Genomic DNA, 14971 nt, shown 5'->3' on the forward strand with positions numbered 1-14971 from the left:
ATTTTTAAATTTACTATGAGTGACACATTTAATTTATTTTTATTTACAAGGGCTTAACATTTTAAATACTAAGATAATACATTTAAAAATAGATATTACAATGCAATTAAAATGCAACTTTTATCATCTATATCAGTATCGATACATCAAAGCATCTTAGTTTTATTTAACTTCAAGTCTCTTTTTTTCAGAAGCTTTAAACGGGGAGTCGGTATGGCATATATCAATAATGATGAAACTGACCTTATCTTAGTTTTATTTAATTTCAAGTCTCTTTTTTTCAGAAGCTTTAAACGGGGAGTCGGTATAGCATATATCAATAATGATGAAACTGACCTTGTCTTAGTTTTATTTAACTTCAAGTCTCTTTTTTTCAGAAGCTTTAAACGGGGAGTCGGTATAGCATATATCAATAATGATGAAACTGACCTTATCTTAGTTTTATTTAACTTCAAGTCTCTTTTTTTAAGAACCTTTAAAAGGGGAGTCGGTAGGGCATATATCAATAATGCTAAAACTGACCTTATCTTAGTTTTATTTAACTTCAAGTCTCTTTTTTTCAGAAGCTTTAAACGGGGAGTCGGTATAGCATATATCAATAATGATGAAACTGACCTTGTCTTAGTTTTATTTAACTTCAAGTCTCTTTTTTTAAGAACCTTTAAAAGGGGAGTCGGTAGGGCATATATCAATAATGCTAAAACTGACCTTATCTTAGTTTTATTTAATTTCAAGTCTCTTTTTTTCAGAACCTTTAAAAGGGGAGTCGGTATAGCATATATCAATAATGATGAAACTGTCCTTGTCTTAGTTTTATTTAACTTCAAGTCTCTTTTTTTCAAAACCTTTAAAAGGGGAGTCGGTATAGCATATATCAATAATGATGAAACTGGCCTTATCTTAGTTTCATTTAACTTCAAGTCTCTTTTTTTAGAACCTTTAAAAGGGGAGTCGGTAGGGCGCATATCAATGATGCTAAAACTGACCTTATCTTAGTTTTATTTAATTTCAAGTCTCTTTTTTTCAGAACCTTTAAAAGGGGAGTCGGTAGGGCGCATATCAATGATGCTAAAACTGACCTTATCTTAGTTTTATTTAATTTCAAGTCTCTTTTTTTCAGAACCTTTAAAAGGGGAGTCGGTATAGCATGTATCAATAATGATAAAACTGACCTTGTCTTAGTTTTATTTAACTTCAAGTCTCTTTTTTTTCAGAACCTTTAAAAGGGGAGTCGGTAGGGCGCATATCAATAATACTAAAACTGACCTTATCTTAGTTTTATTTAATTTCAAGTCTCTTTTTTTTCAGAAGCTTTAAAAGGGGAGTCGGTATGGCATGTATCAATAATGATGAAACTGACCTTGTCTTAGTTTTATTTAACTTCAAGTCTCTTTTTTTTCAGAACCTTTAAAAGGGGAGTCGGTAGGGCACATATCAATAATGCTAAAACTGACCTTATCTTAGTTTTATTTAATTTCAAGTCTCTTTTTTTCAGAACCTTTAAAAGGGGAGTCGGTATAGCATATATCAATAATGATGAAACTGACCTTGTCTTAGTTTTATTTAACTTCAAGTCTCTTTTTTTAAGAACCTTTAAAAGGGGAGTCGGTAGGGCATATATCAATAATGCTAAAACTGACCTTATCTTAGTTTTATTTAATTTCAAGTCTCTTTTTTTCAGAACCTTTAAAAGGGGAGTCGGTATAGCATATATCAATAATGATGAAACTGTCCTTGTCTTAGTTTTATTTAACTTCAAGTCTCTTTTTTTCAAAACCTTTAAAAGGGGAGTCGGTATAGCATATATCAATAATGATGAAACTGGCCTTATCTTAGTTTCATTTAACTTCAAGTCTCTTTTTTTAGAACCTTTAAAAGGGGAGTCGGTAGGGCGCATATCAATGATGCTAAAACTGACCTTATCTTAGTTTTATTTAATTTCAAGTCTCTTTTTTTCAGAACCTTTAAAAGGGGAGTCGGTAGGGCGCATATCAATGATGCTAAAACTGACCTTATCTTAGTTTTATTTAATTTCAAGTCTCTTTTTTTCAGAACCTTTAAAAGGGGAGTCGGTATAGCATGTATCAATAATGATAAAACTGACCTTGTCTTAGTTTTATTTAACTTCAAGTCTCTTTTTTTTCAGAACCTTTAAAAGGGGAGTCGGTAGGGCGCATATCAATAATACTAAAACTGACCTTATCTTAGTTTTATTTAATTTCAAGTCTCTTTTTTTTCAGAAGCTTTAAAAGGGGAGTCGGTATGGCATGTATCAATAATGATGAAACTGACCTTGTCTTAGTTTTATTTAACTTCAAGTCTCTTTTTTTTCAGAACCTTTAAAAGGGGAGTCGGTAGGGCACATATCAATAATGCTAAAACTGACCTTATCTTAGTTTTATTTAATTTCAAGTCTCTTTTTTTCAGAAGCTTTAAACGGGGAGTCGGTATAGCATATATCAATAATGATGAAACTGACCTTGTCTTAGTTTTATTTAACTTCAAGTCTCTTTTTTTAAGAACCTTTAAAAGGGGAGTCGGTAGGGCATATATCAATAATGCTAAAACTGACCTTATCTTAGTTTTATTTAATTTCAAGTCTCTTTTTTTCAGAACCTTTAAAAGGGGAGTCGGTATAGCATATATCAATAATGATGAAACTGTCCTTGTCTTAGTTTTATTTAACTTCAAGTCTCTTTTTTTCAAAACCTTTAAAAGGGGAGTCGGTATAGCATATATCAATAATGATGAAACTGGCCTTATCTTAGTTTCATTTAACTTCAAGTCTCTTTTTTTAGAACCTTTAAAAGGGGAGTCGGTAGGGCGCATATCAATGATGCTAAAACTGACCTTATCTTAGTTTTATTTAATTTCAAGTCTCTTTTTTTCAGAACCTTTAAAAGGGGAGTCGGTAGGGCGCATATCAATGATGCTAAAACTGACCTTATCTTAGTTTTATTTAATTTCAAGTCTCTTTTTTTCAGAACCTTTAAAAGGGGAGTCGGTATAGCATGTATCAATAATGATAAAACTGACCTTGTCTTAGTTTTATTTAACTTCAAGTCTCTTTTTTTTCAGAACCTTTAAAAGGGGAGTCGGTAGGGCGCATATCAATAATACTAAAACTGACCTTATCTTAGTTTTATTTAATTTCAAGTCTCTTTTTTTTCAGAAGCTTTAAAAGGGGAGTCGGTATGGCATGTATCAATAATGATGAAACTGACCTTGTCTTAGTTTTATTTAACTTCAAGTCTCTTTTTTTTCAGAACCTTTAAAAGGGGAGTCGGTAGGGCACATATCAATAATGCTAAAACTGATCTTATCTTTGTCTTATTCAATTTCAAGTCTCTTTTTTTCAGAAGCTTTAAAAGGGGAGTCGGTAGGGCACATATCAATAATGCTAAAACTGATCTTATCTTTGTTTTATTCAATTTCAAGTCTCTTTTTTTCAGAAGCTTTAAAAGGGGAGTCGGTAGGGCACATATCAATAATGCTAAAACGCTAAAACTCACATTTTTCGACGCACCACTTTTCTAAGAAACTACTTATGATTTTGCTTTGAAATTATTTGGGAATGTTTGAGATTATAGCAGTTGTATTCGGTGATAATGTTTTAACGTTAACAGGAATACTTATTGGGTTATGAGAGAATTTTGATGAAACTTTTTAAAAAATTAAAAGTTCACAGTTCATAATTTTTGAAAACAATTTTTGCCAAAGTTATGCATTAACAGTTATCACAGTGTAAACTTGTAACTTCTAAATATTATGTGTAAAAAACTAAAGAAATATCATGTTTAGATGCTGCTGAAAAAAGCTACATAAAAAAGATCAGTTTTAGCATTATTGGTATAACGACTCACCTTAAAACAAATCTTTAAACAAAACATTTAATACAACTAAGCCTTCAATTATTAAGACCTAAATCTAAAAGCCAGTGCAAACATAGTACGGATGTCGGCGAATGTTTTTAAAAATTATTGGAGATTAAGCAATCTCAAATAACAAATTGATTTTGGCATTTTAAAAGTTTTACTTTTGGGAAAAGAGAATGAATCAGGTGGGTTGTATAAGTCCCAACAATCAACACGCTTTTCAAGAAAACATTTTTGAGTGCCTGCTTCTCACAGGGAATGATTCAGCTTTCTATTCCTCCCATTTTATATGAATCAACAATACTAACTATTTGATCTGATTGCAAACAGATCATATTTTATATTTTATAACAGTCGTTGAACAGCCAACCCAATTGTGAGTTTACTACTACCATTGCTCAACTCCATAGCCTTGTAATTTTGAACCTAATCCAGAAGACAAGGAAACTCTTGGATTAGGAATTGGGAGAAATTTGCCTTCATGGAGGACTTCTTGATGGAACTACCAGCATTTATGTTGCCTGGAGAGGAAAACTACGAAAACCTCCCACGATTAGCTTGATGGTAAGGGGACTCTAACTCACGATCCCTCAGCCACTGAGGATGTTTTACGTCAGCACTGTGGTCAGTGCGAGCAGGGTGCGGAATTCGTAGTTTAGAATCCCAAAAATCGCTGGGATACTAACCCGGGTCACCTCATTGGGAGGTGACCGCTCCACCCCCTGAACCACTATGACTCGCAATCAGATCGTGAGCAAAATCAAACAATTATAATTGCTGTAAGTTTGAAACAATTACTCATGACTTTTAGTTCAACTTTAGTTTATCTTTAAATAACAATCTCTGTGTTTATTCTGAAAATGGTGCATAAACGTCGATATGAAGAAAAGCCACAGTTTTGAGAAAATAAAAAGCATTTATGGTTTAATTTTTTAATATTTTAAAACTTACTCCAATGCTGCCTTATCTAGGCTCATAAAAATTTGCAAAACAATGAGAATAAGGCAATGATTTTGATCATTTTTCTCAAAGTTGAAAAATTTCGCCAAATTGGCGTTTTTTTTTTAGAAAAATGTTTATTAACTTTCAAAATATTTTAGTTATTTGTCCGTTCTAATGAGCAGATATTCTTCACTGTAAAATGGGATATATAATTTAAAATCATAGCTTTGCTTCAAGTGTAAGGCACTCTAACCATGGCTTTTCTATTTCTTTGGCGAAAGGGCTTCGAAAAACCATGTCAAGTAAACAATCTTGTAGTTTTGGCATGATAGCTCTCATATTATGGAGACAAACCATAGTATAAGTAACAACCACGTGTTCCATATAAGCTATAGTCTAATCTGCGTCACTTACCTGCCATACATCACCATAGGGCGCCACTTCTTGTGCAAAGACGTAGTGCTCTACGGTTTCAAACGCAACGTCGTATGTATCAAGAATATTATTATGAGGAGATAAAAAGTAACAATAGTGGAATTCAATGAGAAAGTCCTTGAGTGTGGTCGTTGCTTTGGGGACAGCCTTAAGGGCTACTTTAGCCTGGGTGTCCCGATGAACGGCCAACATAACTTTTCCGTAGTCACCAGATCCTATCTCCCGGATGACATCATACTGGTCCTGCAGTTCCAGGAGCGGCAACTGTATTTCCCGGATCTTGTGAATGCTGCAAAGACGCTTGGAAGCCATTCTGATGTAAATGTAATGTTTAAATACCAATCTTGGAGAACAACATGATCTGTGAAAAAGAGAGAGAAAATGTTAAGTTGTGATGAGACTTTCCGTATTTTAATTCATAAAGAAGATGGAATTTGTAAAAACTTTAATATGATGGCAAAATAAATTAGGATATCTATCTGTAACATAAAAATATACGTAGTCTAGGTCACTTTTATTGATGAATTTCATTTCTCCTAAATATATATAACTGTATTGCTGTATGTAAAACTGTATGTTACTATACCATTTTTTCCCAATTATTTGGAAATAATTAATTTTTGTAATTTTTTAGCACTCACTGTGAATTTAGTGACAAACAAATTTTAAAATTGTGTGCAAAAATTTTAACATTTGTTTGAACGGTTCTCGAGATATGGTGAAATACGCAAAAACTGAAATTAACTTTAAGGAGTCCAAACTTTGAATCACTCTCTTGATCAAACTATAGTGACTATATTTCCCAGATTGCGGCTACCCTCCATACCGTGGGGGTTAGAAATCTGAATCCGTTGAAAAAAAAAGGTGTGTTTATTCAGAAAAAGTGCGCTTTTTGCGTATTATTTTGTAATTTACAACATCGTCTGCCCTAAATAATTAGCATATTTGAGGTCATCTCGTCGAAAAATTAAGAATGAGACCAAGAACGTGAACATCTGATCTTTAGATCAAAAGTTACTCAGGTTGATCCTTTTTTTTGACGCATTGTACGTAACTATAGAATAAGTATATTCATCAAGTCTGACATTTTTTGGGTCAAGCAGTTCAGATCCCGCAGGCTTTTTAATCTTAGCTACTCGGGATTGCCCTACTACCCCCTACACTGTAAAACCTGTGGTGCAATCCAAATTCAGTGTCATTCAATTTGCCGGGCACTGCAAGCGTATATCACCGTACAATTTAGAACTATTTAGCATATCAAGGGAAAAAGAAAGTTAAAAACAAATGAGCTATCAAAAAAAGTTGCTTTGCAAACAATTTTTGTGCGTTGTTTTGCAAACAATTTGATTAATTAACAATTGACTTAATCAAATCTGACAATTTCTGAGTCAGATATTTTAGCACCAGTAAGCCTTCGATTCTTAGTTATCCGGTCTTGCCCCACTTTGCTCTAATAGTATCCAAAATCAACAAATGCCTCTTTCGTCGGTGGAACAACAGCCCTGGGTGGGCCCTGGCCTTCTCAGAAATCTATTCTTTGGCGACTGTCTTCCAGTTTTCAGAATGTCTAAGTTTATTTCTAGATATAGTTATTAATGTAGAATGTCTGGAAATAGTTTCCAGCAGTTTCGGTCCTCCTGAATTCCGGCCCATTTTATCTTTTGGAGATTTCATGACATGATGCTGTTTAAATATTTTATATAATTCTAAATATTGTTTGCCATCGCCATAATTCACCAAACTGAGTTCCGCAAAAAATACTTCTCCGGATTTTCCTCTCGGAAATGACCAATGCCTCCTCATCTCTTGAGGTCAGCGCCCATTTCTCAGATTCATATAATAAAACATATCTTATAAGTAATTTATAAAAAAAGAAATTTAGTTTTTAACTTTAGAAAACTATACTTAAATATATTTTGAGACTAAAAACATCTGTTCGTATCAGTGATTCGTTTGTGCATTTCTGAGGTTAAATCATTGTCATTAAATTCTGCTCCTAAATAAGTAAAACTATCTATTTTTTCAAACTTGTAGTCTCCATTTTACAGATGACTGATTTGAAGATCCGAATTTAAACATGTCATAGGCCTTTTTTGCACTTATTGATAAATTAAATCAACATTTATATTGAGTTTTTGTTCACAAACATTTACATTTATTTCGAAGCTTTTCCTTTTATAGCAAATAAAATATGTTTCAGAAATTCAAAAGGCGATTTCTGGGAAAAATGGAATACTTTATAACTCTGAGGAAATGAAAAAAGTTTAATGTATTCGTGCATTGCCAAATTTTAAAGAAAGTATACAGAATGTAAGAAAATAGTAAATAAATAAATAATAAAAGTGCAATTTCAAGCTATCAAATCCCCTCCACCCATTGAAAAATAGGAATAATTTAACATCCATTCCGTCAGCTACTTCTAGCACTTTCCATCATATCTACAAATTCAAAATCATATTTCAGTAATGACGATTTTTTTCACGATAATTAGACGTAAAAATTTTTTTTATTTCACCCGGGCTATAAATAGCATCTCTCAGATTGTTTGATAAAGTAAAGGTAATTTATGTTCCTGTTTATTTTCCTGGATCAAAATTTGAAGTAGGAAAGAGGGGAAAAAACAAACGGGGAAGACAAATTCCCGGACGTATTTCCAGTTACCATGACAACGGAAGGATTTTTCTTTAATTAGAAACCAGATCAAATATTTACAATTTGAAAGGAATGTCGAAAGATAATGGAGTCTCAGCTGCGATTAACATTTCAAGTAAACGTCGATTAACAAAGAATGTCGTAAAAGGTGCATTTTTTGTACGTCCATTAAATGCGGTTTTGAGAAAACATTTAAAAAATTTTCCCCTTTTATTATTTGAAGAAAATTTTTAACTCCCTTTTTTTGTATAAGGCTTCGAATTTTTATTGTTATGTAGTATATTATATTTTTGTTACGCTCTAGTTTAAAACATTGTGCATTTCAATAGCAACATAAAATCTAAACAATATTATAATTATACATAAATCCTATATTATTAAATATTTTTCTTTTTGTTCTTCGGATACAATTAATGGAAAACTATTTTGTTTTTTTAATTCATTTTTTTATTAAATAGTTCGATTGCTTTAGTCGTATATATAAAAAAAAATTTTCCTTTTAAAAATTTGCTTAGTTTTAAAAAAATCAATGCATTGTTTCGCAGAATTTTTTTGCTGTTAGTATGAATTATAAACCTACTATTTAACTATGCTATAAGCGAATAATTTATTCTATGCTGATAAAAAAATTAAAACTACAGCTGGCAACTATTTTAAACCCTCGTAAAGATCATTTTATTAAAAAATATTCGGTTACTATTTTAAACTAATGAATGCGAGGCATGTCATTTTTTTTTTACCCTCATACTTGTCTTTGTCGAAATATTTATTTTTACATTGAATGAATAAATTTCGTTTCAGTTGAATAATTTGTTCATTTTTCTTTCATAAAGTATTACATTTCCTATGTTTGTAATAAATAAAAAAAAGGATATGTTTCAAATTCAGTTGCAGATATTACAAAGCTTTTTCTTGTAAATACTCACTCTAATAATAACTATTAACGTGACAACAGCTTCAATCCGTAAAAACTATAAAATAACCTAGAACAAAACGTTTAAATAACTACACGCTACTTTTATTTTATAACTTTGTTATGAATAACCCAACTAAATCTGTTTTTTTTTCTCAGAGGCCAAAAATTACTTAAATTTTTTAAAAAAATGCCTTGTGTGTGTGACACGCGCTTTTAAAATATAATTAAATTGTCAAGACTTACTAAAAAAGGAAAGATTTATATTTGAACAAAAAGCACTTTTAAAAAGCTCCTAAAAAGGATGGAGACTTACTGCTATTTGAAACGTAAAAAATGTGACTTTATCTCTATATTTTGTTCTTTTGAAAATGCTTCCAAATAAATTGCTTCGCCAAGGAGAAAATTGGCTATTTTTTAGGCGTCGTTTCATTCAAGAAATGGGATTTCCGATGCCTTTTTTGATCCGGAAATGATACTTTTCTGGAGAAAGAAATAAACGAACTGCAAAGTAAACTATCCTTACAATTTCAACAAACAAAATGCAGTTTTACAGCATCTCACTCCTCTAACATTTATGGCCAATAAACTTTACAGATCTGCAGAGTTTATTTCTTGATTGCTTTCACTGAAACATACACTGATGGATGTTTCAGTAAAACGTTAGTTTTATTTTTTCTATTATCGTACCATCCCATATTTTTCTCGATATGGTGAAAATATTATTATATCATCCTGGTATTATGCAACTTCTTCAAGCAAATATTTATTTTCTTCTTTATATCCGGTTTTCGCTCTCGTATAAATATATATATGATATTGATGTGAATAGATTTTTTTTAAAGATGCTATATCTTGAGAAACAAAAACAGCATAAAACTGTTGTATACAACATATAATATAATATAATATAATATAATATAATATAATATAATATAATATAATATAATATAATATAATATAATATAATAATAATATAATATAATATAACATAACATAATATAATGTATATTGATATAAACATAAGTTTATATCCGTGTATATATATATATATATATATATATATATATATATATATATATATATATATATATATATATATATATATATATATATATATATATATATATATATATATATATATGACCAATGCTCAACCAATGCTCAACTCCGTAACCTCATGATCATCAACCCAATCAGGAGAGAAAGGAATTCCTGGATCAAGTATTGGGAGAAATTTTGCCCTCGTGGAGGACATTTTTATGATAACTTACCGGCATTTGAGCTACATGGGGAGAAAAACTACGAAAACCTCCTACGGTTAGCCCGAAGTCAAGGGAACTCTAATCCATGATTGGTCTACCACTGAGGATATTTTACGTCAGTACTCTGGTCGGTGCAAGCCGGGTGCAGAATTCGAATAAACCAGCTATCGCTGGTACTCGAACTCGGTTCACCTCATCGGAAGGTGAACGCTCTGCCCCTGAGCCACCACAGCTCTTACGCTCTTCATTATGAGTCACAATTAAAATTTGTTGCTCAACTTCGTGAGAGGTTGAGTTTGAATTCCTCTGGCTAAAGAAACCCCGTGTATTAAGTGTACTAATGCTCGTTGCATTTGTCGGGGTCACAATGTCCTCTAAGTTCCCATAACAAATCAATACCTCTTGGGGAGTGATAGTTCTCCAGTTCAGGTCAAAATTAATCCTCAGTGGTAGACGGATCATGGGTGAGAATCCCCTTACCGTCAGGCTAACCGTGGGAGTTCTTCGTCTTTTTCCTGTCTGAGTCTCGCAAATGCGGGTTAGTTCCATAAAAATTCCTCCATGGAAGCAACCTTCTTCCAATACTTGATCCAAAAGAGTTCCCTTGTCTTAAGATTGGATTAAGTTCCTTGCGTTCAGATTAGGTTCAAAATTACAAGGATACTGAGTCGAACATTGGTAGTCGTAAACTGAAAGTTCAATAGGCTGTTCAACGACGGTTATAAAATCTTCAAATATTCATGCAGTATCTGAACAAAAACCTGTAAAACAATTTCAAGGACTGTCTAGCTCTCCCTTAATTGAATCTGTGCAAACCTTTTTCTTTATTTTTTTTTACATGAGAAGAAAACTGGCCTAGTAATCTTAAATTCTGAGTAATTTCTAAAAAATAGCTTTAATTTCTAAAAAAAAGTGAATGAAATAATCTTTCGATAATTCCCAGATATGCCTGGGTACTTCTGTCCAGCTTTAGCCCTGGTCCAGATGTCGAGAAAATAGTAACCCCAATTATTCCTACATTGAAATTTTATTAATCACTCATATCTTAACAATACTCTTTCAATTGACGATAAAAATCTGTATCTTGAAGAAACTTCTTGCAGGATATTTTAAAGAAACTTTAAACCGAAACCAATAGAATTATTAAATATCTGATCATTTGTCGCTAAAGTTTTAAATAAAAGAATTATAACGTAAAAACCTATTGAAAAAGTCAAACCATAAAAAGATAAAACATAAACTTAAACTCGAAGTAAATCCTCATTTCTTCAAGTAATCAAACGCTTTCGTATTCCATAATACTTTGAAAAATATCATCATTAATCTTTAGTTATTTCGAACTTCTTAAATAAATCTCTCTACACTGAGTAAAAAGTATGGTCAGATCTACCGAAATATGGTAACATTTAGCGTGTTTTTGGCTCTATGGCAACTTAAAAAAACACGGGAATTCTTACCGAAGCGTTTTGATAATGAATTTGGTAAAACTATCAATAAAATATGATTTTTTTAATAAGTGATAAAATTTGGTAAATGTCGTAATTTTATCATGATACCCGGCCGGGATAGCCTGGTTGTTAGGTCGTGAGCTCGATTCCAACCTGCCGAGGACTCCACGTGTACAAAATTGTGACTAGTGCCCTCTAAATCAGTTCAGGTCACAAAGTCCTCCAAGTTCCGAATAAAAAATCTATATCTGAAGGACTATTAGATGGAAGAATGATAGTTCGAGTCAAAACTACAATCTGTTTATAGATGGATGGTGTGTGAATGAGTCGTTCTGTAAAAAGGATGTGATGTATGCATGTTGTCTGCGGATCATTCTCAGGAAAGTTTCAATAGCCCATTGTGCAGATCTAGTGTGACGCAAATAAAAGTACCGTACTTGCAGTTATAGCGTCAGAAAAAATATATGAAAGGGGCAACGTAGTCCCATATGATTCAAAGGGTTAAATTGAGCACTTCAAAACGCAGCTATTGAATTTTTCAATTCAGGAAAAAAAGTTTATAATTGAAGTCGCCTTTTGCAGCTAACAATGCGCTTCATCGGTGCAATGAATTGAACTAAGCGATCACTGTGAAATTTGTAGCTTTAGTTAATTTATAACATAATAGTTACTTCGAAATAGACTAAAATATTTATATAAACTGAAAAATCAAAAAAAGAAAAACTATCAACAATTTTTTTTACCCCGATTGACAAACATAAGTGTCCTGAGTTGGGTTCAATATAAAGGGTGAGTGATGTTGTTGCCATACAACCACTATGGTAAAAAGGTAGTTCACAGATGGTAATAAATTTATGGGTTTATTTTTGTTTTTTTATTTATATTTAGCTGATACTGGTAATTTGGTATTGATACTTCTACTCAGTTCACACTAGAACTGCGCAATGAACTATTGGCGACGTTCTGAGAAACATTCCTGAGGATGATCATTCATACATCGCATCACGTTTTGAGGAGAGGAACCTTTTTTAGCCTTTATCTATATCTAAGTTTCACAAGCAGTTATTGCTTCGACTTTAGAACATATGCCAACACCGGGGTCCAACTTTAAAGCATTGCCAACAATGGATACTTTTTTCACACACCATCCATCCGCAGCCCGCAATTTTGACCTGAAAAAGAGCACGCTTAATCTCCGATCTAGTACCTCTAAAGGTATTGCTTTGTTGTGGGAATTTGGAGGATTTTGTGGCCCCGAAAGAGTTAGCGTGCACCAGTCACCATACACGTACAGTACACGGGGAGTATCCAGCCGGCAAGGATCGAATTCACGCCCTCTCGGACATGGGCCTAACGCTCTATCAGCCAGGCTATCTCGACCCCATTTTACGTTTATGTGAGACAATCTTTATGATTAGCATTTGGTAAAATGAGCAGCTGTAGACTTTTAAACTTTCATTACGAACAATTAAGGTTCCATTCCCAGTGTCGGCTTGAATCCCATCCAGCTTCGAAGCGTTGGCAAAAGTGGCCAAAGCGCAATGCTGGCTTCATTGCCGCCATCACGCCGTTGGTCATTTAACTGTGGAGTCTTAAATTCCATGGCCCTAACAACGGGATATTACGGAAATACTCTTCTTTTTTATTTGATAAAATAATGAATTAAAAAAAGATTTGTTGATTTGGAAAGATTGAAAGTTGAAGCAGAAAACATAACAAATCGAAAAATAAATTTCATTTACATAGCATGTAGGTTGACTTTAGCCGGCATATAAAAGAATATTTATAGAATAAAGAAGGTGGGATTTAATCCAGATGCGGAAATAAATTGTATTTCATTAGTATCCCAATTTAATACAATAAATTTGCTAGTTAAAAATAGAAGAAAAAAAACATAATTTTTGCAAATGATAATGAAACCTCCTAAACAACGAACCAAAACTCTCTGTAATAAATTTTCATTTGGGTAAGATTTTTTCCGAATATAAAGTAATTTTAAAATAAAAATAAGTCTATTACTTTAAATACGCTAGGTGTTTCCATTTTACTTTTTAAAAAGACACACTTTTCATCTTCTTTAAGAGCTTTTAAGTGAATAAACTTCAGATGAAACTTCTTTAATCTTCATTAAGTAGAATACTTAATTGGCCTTTATTCATAATTAAATTGATTCTCCTTGAACGTCTAAATATCTTTTTTTCCTTAATTGTTTTTATTAAAAGCTGTCGCTTCATAAGATGAGACTTAATTTATGCAATGTTAGAGAAAAAATTATAAAACAATTCACTACAGAAATTGATTTTTTGCATGGAATATGATTTTTTGTTAAACAAATTTAAATACCATAACGCATATATCGTTCAAACCAATATTTCATCACAATTATCTACATATAAAATATTTAGAATTTTAAATTCCACGCGAAAACCTAGTTTTTGCATTGAATTTTCTTCTGCTCAAAAACTGCGCAAAAAGCACCATACAATTATTAACCATTTACTATATTTAATAAAAGAATCCCACTACCCATATATTAAAAATTTACAATTTTTAATTAAACAATACATTGTGAAAAAAACACAATAGAACTCACTATGGTTGGTAAGTACTTAATTTACATTGCACTAGAAATGCACAATGGGCTATTGGCGACAGTCTGGGAAACATCCCTGACCAAGATCCGAAGATATGCCATCGCAAGTGCTCCCTTGCTTTGGTATCCAGACAACCTGCAAGCGAAGTCGAGCAGGTAGAACAGATTAATGAGGATCAATACCTAGGTAACTAAGCAGGCTGATCAAAGTGGTTAAAAACACTGACTGAACGCAGCCAGACATGCTTGACTACGGTGATCAGGAGGGAACTATATGTATGTATACCAATCAGAAGGTTCATGGTTTGTTATCCATTCATGGTTTCTAAGCGATTCAAATTTTCTTTAGCAAAACAACTTTTAAAATACTATCATCCAAACGTTTTTTTATTTAATACTTTTAGTGTGAAAAATCACAATAGAACTCATTCTTAAGTGAACACGTTCAATGACACAATGAAATTTTTGAACCGTCTGTGTTAGAAAAATGATTATGAGTAAAAATTATGCCAGTCAGAAGTGGGATTCGAACCCACGCCCACATTCGTGGACCAGAACACTCCATACTCTGATAACAGAGCAAGGAACACTCCTTGAGTATTGGTCCCTAGTCCGCTCGGTCAACCTGTCACAAACATAACTTTTTTTTTAGTTAAAAATAGAAATCCCATAAGTAATATGAGAAAACTCAAACTTTCTTATGAATTATATTTTTAAAAATTATGTGTTCACTTAATAATTTCGTATCAATTCTATTTTAAATGCGTAGTAAGAAATGTTTCTTAATGTTGCATTAAAATGTATTTTATCTTCAGTTATGATTCTGTGGACGTGTGATAGAGTAGAAA

The 14971-nt window shown here is 32.3% G+C and overlaps 1 protein-coding gene across 1 annotated transcript in view; it reads right to left on the minus strand.

The window, feature by feature from the left end:
• LOC107445338 (serine/threonine-protein kinase meng-po) overlaps positions 1 to 14971 on the minus strand; it is a 136364-nt gene that overhangs the window by 8833 nt on the left and 112560 nt on the right. The window contains exon 3 of the mRNA XM_043052308.3: positions 5232 to 5613. Within this exon, the coding sequence (XP_042908242.1) occupies positions 5232 to 5564 (333 nt within the window). The 5' untranslated portion in view covers positions 5565 to 5613. The remainder of the gene's footprint in view (positions 1 to 5231; positions 5614 to 14971) is intronic.

Source organism: Parasteatoda tepidariorum, chromosome 9, assembly GCF_982258835.1.
Source record: "Parasteatoda tepidariorum strain Cologne lab strain chromosome 9, Ptep-v5.0, whole genome shotgun sequence".
NCBI lineage: Eukaryota > Metazoa > Arthropoda > Arachnida > Araneae > Theridiidae > Parasteatoda > Parasteatoda tepidariorum.